The sequence below is a fragment of the Stomoxys calcitrans genome, chromosome 1 (genome assembly GCF_963082655.1).
Source record: "Stomoxys calcitrans chromosome 1, idStoCalc2.1, whole genome shotgun sequence".
Lineage (NCBI taxonomy): Eukaryota > Metazoa > Arthropoda > Insecta > Diptera > Muscidae > Stomoxys > Stomoxys calcitrans.
This window is the reverse complement of record NC_081552.1, coordinates 43,436,676-43,442,758: the sequence shown is the minus strand read 5'-3', so window position 1 is coordinate 43,442,758 and position 6,083 is coordinate 43,436,676. Positions and strand designations below refer to the sequence as shown.

At 40.0% G+C, this 6,083-nt stretch overlaps 1 protein-coding gene across 1 annotated transcript; it reads right to left on the bottom strand.

The window, feature by feature from the left end:
• Window positions 1-1,364: 1,364 nt before the first annotated feature.
• LOC106093794 (mucin-2) lies at window positions 1,365-5,171 on the bottom strand. The gene is made up of 2 exons (XM_013260948.2): window positions 5,037-5,171; window positions 1,365-4,747 (listed from the first exon to the last, which is right to left on the bottom strand). The coding sequence occupies exons 1-2, from the start codon at window positions 5,134-5,136 to the stop codon at window positions 1,443-1,445; spliced, it is 3,405 nt and encodes a 1,134-aa protein (XP_013116402.2). The 5' UTR covers window positions 5,137-5,171; the 3' UTR covers window positions 1,365-1,442.
• Window positions 5,172-6,083: the final 912 nt, after the last annotated feature.

Below are 6,083 nucleotides of genomic sequence, written 5' to 3'. Positions count from 1 at the left end.
ACTCCCTCGAAGAGAAATAATAACAGAATCTGCCTTGCCTCAAGTTTATGGTTCGAGAGCCGCTGATTGGTGTAGAAGATTATAATGTTTTAGATGTCATTTTTATACCCACCATCATAGGATGGGGGTATTCTAATCTAGTCATTCCGTTTGTAACACCTCGAAAAATTGATCTAGGACCCCATAAAGTATATATGTATATTCTTGATCTTTTCGACATTCTAAGTCGATCTAGCCATGTCCGTCCGACCATCCGTCTGTCGAAATCACGATAGCGGTCGAACGCGTAAAGCTAGCGTCTTGAAGTTTTGGACAGATACTTAATATTGTACTGTTATGACTTCCAACAACTGTGCTAAATACGAAACAAATCGGTCTATAACCTGATATAGCTCCCATAGAAACCGATCTCCCGATTTGACTTCTAGAGCCCTTGCAAGACACAATTTTTTTCCTCCCATATAAACCGGCTGAAGTTTGGTATGTAGAATAAAATTGTGCCCTTGAACTAAATTTAGCTTGTATTTATAAATTTTTAGCAGTATCCTTGGTGGTGAGTTCCCCAGATTCGGCTCGGCCGAATTTAGCACACTTTTACTTGTTGTTGCTGTTGTTGTAGCCAATTAAATACCTTTTCAGAGATTCCAAATGAGAGTTTCAATAATAAATACGTCATATGCAAGTATTATATATTTGTTATAGTACCTCCTCTGGTGGTAGTAGTTCCAGAGCGGTTGTTTGTTGTTAATTCAGTTATCTTAGAAGAGGTTTGAGAAGCCCTGACTGTTGTGAAATCTCTTCTATTGGTAGGGTTTTGATGAACGTTGCTGGTTAAGGGCTCTGTGGAGAGGATTCGGACGCACTGGTTTCCACATTTTTTGATTTCAGTATTGCAAGGGTAGGTCCACAGTTGGAAGGCCACCGCAGCGCAGAGGTTATTTAGCATGACTGCCTATGAATCTAAATGCCTGGGTTCGAATCCTGGCGAGAACATTAGAAAAATAAATTTCAACGATGGTTATCACCATCTAATGCTTGTGACATTTGTGAGGTACCATGCCATGCAAAAACTTCTCCCCAAAGGGGTGTTGCACCGGATTCAGCTATAGAAAGGGGGCCCCTTATCATTGAGCTTAAACTTGAAGCGGGCAGCACCTATTAATGTGTGAGAAATTTGCCAATGTTCCTTAATGAAATGTTCATGGGCAAATTTGCGTTTGACTTTGTTTTTGTACAAAAAAATTTGGATTTGAAAGACAGGCATATGAGATCGATTTTGTATGTTTTTATTATGCTATAAATTTATATATCATTTTTAAAATCATAAAAATTCTAGTATGTAATTAAAATGTTATTGTTTTCTTTTTTTATAATTTCGTTTGTTCACGCATAAGTCTTGTTTGTTTACTTAAATTTTATGAGGATCAAATCATACGTAATTTCTACCAGGGACATTCATATAGATCGGCTGGAACACAGCTTCCTAGTGGTGCACTGAAGTACCAGTTTTCGGCACATTGCCATTCCTTATTCAATGCTTTGTTGCCAAAGCAAAGATAGTATTTTGTGCAGTCACCTTTGTAAGCTATGGCTTGCCCGTAGGCTAAATCTTGACAGGCGGGCATATCGATAAAGCTCAAATCCGATATACATTGTCCAGTAGTAACATCGAACTGAGTATTAATGGGACATTGGACTAATTCTGGCTCTGGTATGGGACATATGACATATTCGGTTTCATTGCCGGGATATGGAATATGAGCGCCAGATTTTCTTCCTTTGCACAACTGGTCTATTAGAGTTGCCACCGATGGTGGGATAGTGTAACCATTTGTTATGCTTGTAGTTGTTTTGGGCAGGCTGCTGGTGCTGGAGGCAACATATGGTGTGGTTGAGATGGAAGAACTTAGAGGGCGTTGGGTTGTAGGAACATTTGTTATTATTGGGAAAGATGTTGATTTAGGATCTATAGTTGTTGTAGAGGTTATAGGTCCATTGGCAGTTGAGGTATCTTTATGGTTTGTTGTGAAGTCCGCGTTAGTTGAAGAGGTTTGTGCAGCAATGGTTGTTGTAGAATCTATTGTAGTTGAAGGAGTACGAGAAGCCATATTTGTCGTGAAATCTTCTCTGGTGGTGGAGGTTTGAATGCCAATGCTTGTTGTGGACTCAGTGGCCCGTGAAGATGTTTGGGAAGCACTTGTTGTTGTTTGATCTGTAAAAGTTGCAGAAGTTTGAGAAGAACTAGTTGTTGTATGATCTGTTATAGTAGCGGGAGTTTGAGAAGCATTGGTTGTTGTGGAAACGTCTCTAGCGGTGGTGGAATGTGGAGCTCTATTTGTTGTGTGATATGTTGTAGTGGTAGTCTCGGGTTTCTGTGTTGATGATTGCGAATTACTAGGTGTTGTAGGATCTGTTGTAATTGATGAGGTTTGAGAACCCCTGGCTGTCGTAGTTGAAGAGGTTTGAGAAACCATATTCTTTGTGGATTCTCCCCCAGTGGTTGATGTCTGAAAGGCACCTGTTGTTTTAGGATCTGTGGTTGTTAAAGAGGTTTGTGAGCCACTGTTTGTTGTAGTTGACGAAGTATGAGAAGTACTGGTGATTTTTTGGGGATTTTTTGTAGTTGAAGTTGTAGTTGCAGGGTCATTTGTAGATAGGTTTGTGATTTGTCCTCTTGTAGTTGTAGGATCTATTGTAGTTGAGCTTGTAGTTTGTCCTCCTGCAGTTGATGGATATTTGGTAGCTGGGTCTGTGGTTTGTCCTCCTGCAGTTGTGGGATCGTTTGAAGTTGGGTTTGTGGTTTGTCCTCCTGCAGTTGTGGGATCGTTCGAAGTTGGGTTTGTGGTTTGTCCTCCTGCAGTTGTGGGATAGTTCGAAGTTGGGTTTGTGCTTTGTCCTCCTGCAGTTGTAGGATCATTTGTAGATGGGGTTGTGGTTTGTCCTCCTGTAGTTGAGCTTGTAGTTTGTCCTCCTGTAGTTGTAGGATCTATTGTAGTTGAGCTTGTAGTCTGTCCTCCTGCAGTTGATGGATATTTGGTAGCTGGGTCTGTGGTTTGTCCTCCAACAGTTGATGGATATTTATTAGCTGGGTCTGTGGTTTGTCCTCCAGCAGTTGATGGATATTGGGTAACTGGGTCTGTGGTTTGTCCTTCTGCAGTTATGGGATCACTTGTAGTAGAGCTTCTGGTTTGTCCCTTTTCAGTTGTAGGATCTTCTACGGTTGTTTCGGTTGCAGAATTTGTGGAAGATATGCCAGGCAATATTGGCGTAGTTGATAATGGAATCGTAGTTGAAGTTGATACTGTCGATGTTGGATTATTTGTTGAAGAGGATGTGGGTGAAGGAGGTGTAGGAGGAATAAGTGTGGGAGAGTACGGTGTAGGAGGACCTCGAGATGTACTCGTTGGGTTAGGGCTGGCTGAAGTAGTAGATGGAGGTGTTTGAGTGCGTTCACTGGTAGTCTCAACATTTATGGTCGATGAAGAGTGCCATGTAGACGTTTGAGAACTTTCGGTAGGTGTTTCAGTTGTTGCATATTGTGTGGATTTTGGAGTTGAACCAGTTGTAGTGGGAGTATTTGTCGATGATGTAATGGTATAGGCTGAAGTTAAAGTTTGAGAAGTAGTGGTTCCTCTACTTGAAGTTGATTCCGTATATGTCGAATTGTTTTGTAGGCTTTTGTTTGTTGTTTGTGTTATTGTTGTAGATTTCGTTAAGGTCGAAGTATCTGGTGGACGATGAGTCGACGTTGTTAGTGCTGGTGGTGATGAGTTGTTTGTAGTTTGTTCAGAGCTTGAAGAGGATGTTGATATGGTTTGAGGAAGTTCAGTTGAAGATTGGTTTGTATCAGCGGTACTTGAAGATAAGATGGAAGAACTCAAAGGACGTTGAGTGGATGTTAGGGCTGTGGTAGATGAAGTTCGCACTGTGGAGGTGCTTTGTGGTTGTCGAGTAGAAAATTCGCCTGTAGTTGGTTGTGTGCCAGTAGTTGTGGAAAAATCTGTTCCAGCTTTTGTGGTTAAAGTTGGTTGTCCTGAAGCGGAAGTCTGAGGATATCCACTTGTTGTTGAATATGATGATGTTGGATGTCTTGTGGTACCTATAGAGGTTGATGAAGTTGTAGATTTTATAGCACTTGAGCTTGTGCTAGGTACATATGTAGTTGGGTATATGGGAACTGATGACGAATTTTCGTTCTGCATTGTTGTTGGGTAGGTTACCGATGTTGTTTTGCTAACCTCTACACAATCAGAATCTTGATATTGGACACAATAGCCCTCAGAGGTACTATAAGCGGTGTCAAAGAGGCATGGCATGGGCAAAGGAATTTCACTCAAACAATAGATAAAGAGCTGACATTCACTTTTTATAGGAAATGTAGTTCCATCTGACTTAGAAGAGCATATCGTCCAGTTTAGGGCATTCTGATCTCCTGCATTGCTTGAATTGGAGACTTTATTCTCATTGGAATGACCATCAGTATTGTTATCATTAACACAATCCGATTGGGAATAGTCAACACAACCTCCATAGCTGGCACTAAACCCCATATTCGAAGGACAATTTATCGTTATGGCCTTTTCGGTCAGACAATAGATATAACTGCTACACAAGCCGCTTATGCGCAAAAGTGATCCATCCCGTTTGGAATTGCACAGAGTATCACTTAGTTCACCCGATTCCCAAGCGGAAGCCTCGGTGTGGCCAAATGTAAGGGAGTACAGGGTTAAGAAAAGGAGAAGAGTTTCTGAAAAAAAAATTTGAAATGTGTAGGTGAAAAATCTCAAAATGAGTAGTGTTTACTGAAGATACAATATATACAATTATTTTTTCTAATTTTTATTTTGTTCAAATTTTATCCTTGCATTTTATTGGTGTCCTTGAATTATTTTCTAAGCAGGTTTTCGAAAAACACGCCTCTCCTCTAAAAAAGTAAACTTTCACACAAATATCCCATTAACTAATTGAGGGCAAACCCCTTTGACATCAATGGGTACCGTCGGTTGCAAGTCTTATAGTGTTATATAAATATTCACCTTTCTCCATATTTTTTTTTTTGCTTTTAATTATATCTTGAATTTCGTTGTAAACTAACTGCTGTCTTCCGAGTTTGCCTGCGCTATGTAGACTGAACATTTGGCAATTATGAACAGAACATTTTGTAAATTATGAAACGCCAGTTAGCTCTTTTGATTGATGGAAAGGGATTAAATTGCTATCGATATTTTGTGAATAATGAAAAAAATCTAATGCTTTTGTTAGTCAAGAGTAAAGTTCATTTATACCCTACACATGGACTTACTTACACATATGCATTTTCAGGGTGAGTAATAATATAGGAAAAGTTTATCCATGCTTAGGTACATTTCAAAATTTCCTAAATTTCATATCAGTTAGTCGATAAGCATGCCTGCGACAATTTCCAAAATTTCGTCATAGAAACTTACAATATGGTTGGTTGTCAAAACATTTAAAGTTGTGGCCAACAACTCACGGTTTCAAATTTCCGCAAATTGGGTAATAAATGCAGCTTTAATGGGCCTTAGACCCTAAACAGGAAGATCGGTCTATACAGCAGCTATATCTAAATATAGTCCGATCTGCACAATATTTGTCATAAAAGCCACATTTATTATCCGATTTTGCTGAAATTTAGGACAGAGAGTTGTGTTGGGGCCTTCGACACCCTTCTTCAATTTGGCCCAGATCGGTTCAGATTTGGATATAGCTGCCATATAGACCGATCTCTCGATTTAAGGTTTTGGGCCCATAAAAGGTGCATTTATTGTCCGATGTCGCCGAAATTTGGGACAGTAAGTTGTGTTAGGCCCTTCGACATCCTTCTTCAATTTGGCCCAGATCGGTCTTGATTTGAATATAGCTGTCATATAAACCGATCTCTCGATTTAAGGTTTTGCGGCCATAAAAAGCGCATTTATTGTCTGATTTCGCCGATGGGATGGTGAGTTGTGTTAGGCTCTTGGACATTTTTCTGCAACTTGGCCCAAATCGGTCCAGATTTGGATATAGCTGCTATATAGACCGATATCTCTATTTAAAGTCTTGGCCCCATAAAAGACGCA

What these genes read in the sequence shown, in the direction of transcription:
- LOC106093794 (XM_013260948.2), bottom strand. Translation starts at nt 5,136, where the DNA reads ATGTTCAGTCTACATAGCGCAGGCAAACTCGGAAGACAGCAGTTAGTT. An exon ending in AAAAAAAAATATGGAGAAAG is followed by an intron (nt 4,748 to 5,036) that starts GTGAATATTTAT and finishes TTTTTTTTTCAG; the next exon opens with AAACTCTTCTCCTTTTCTTA.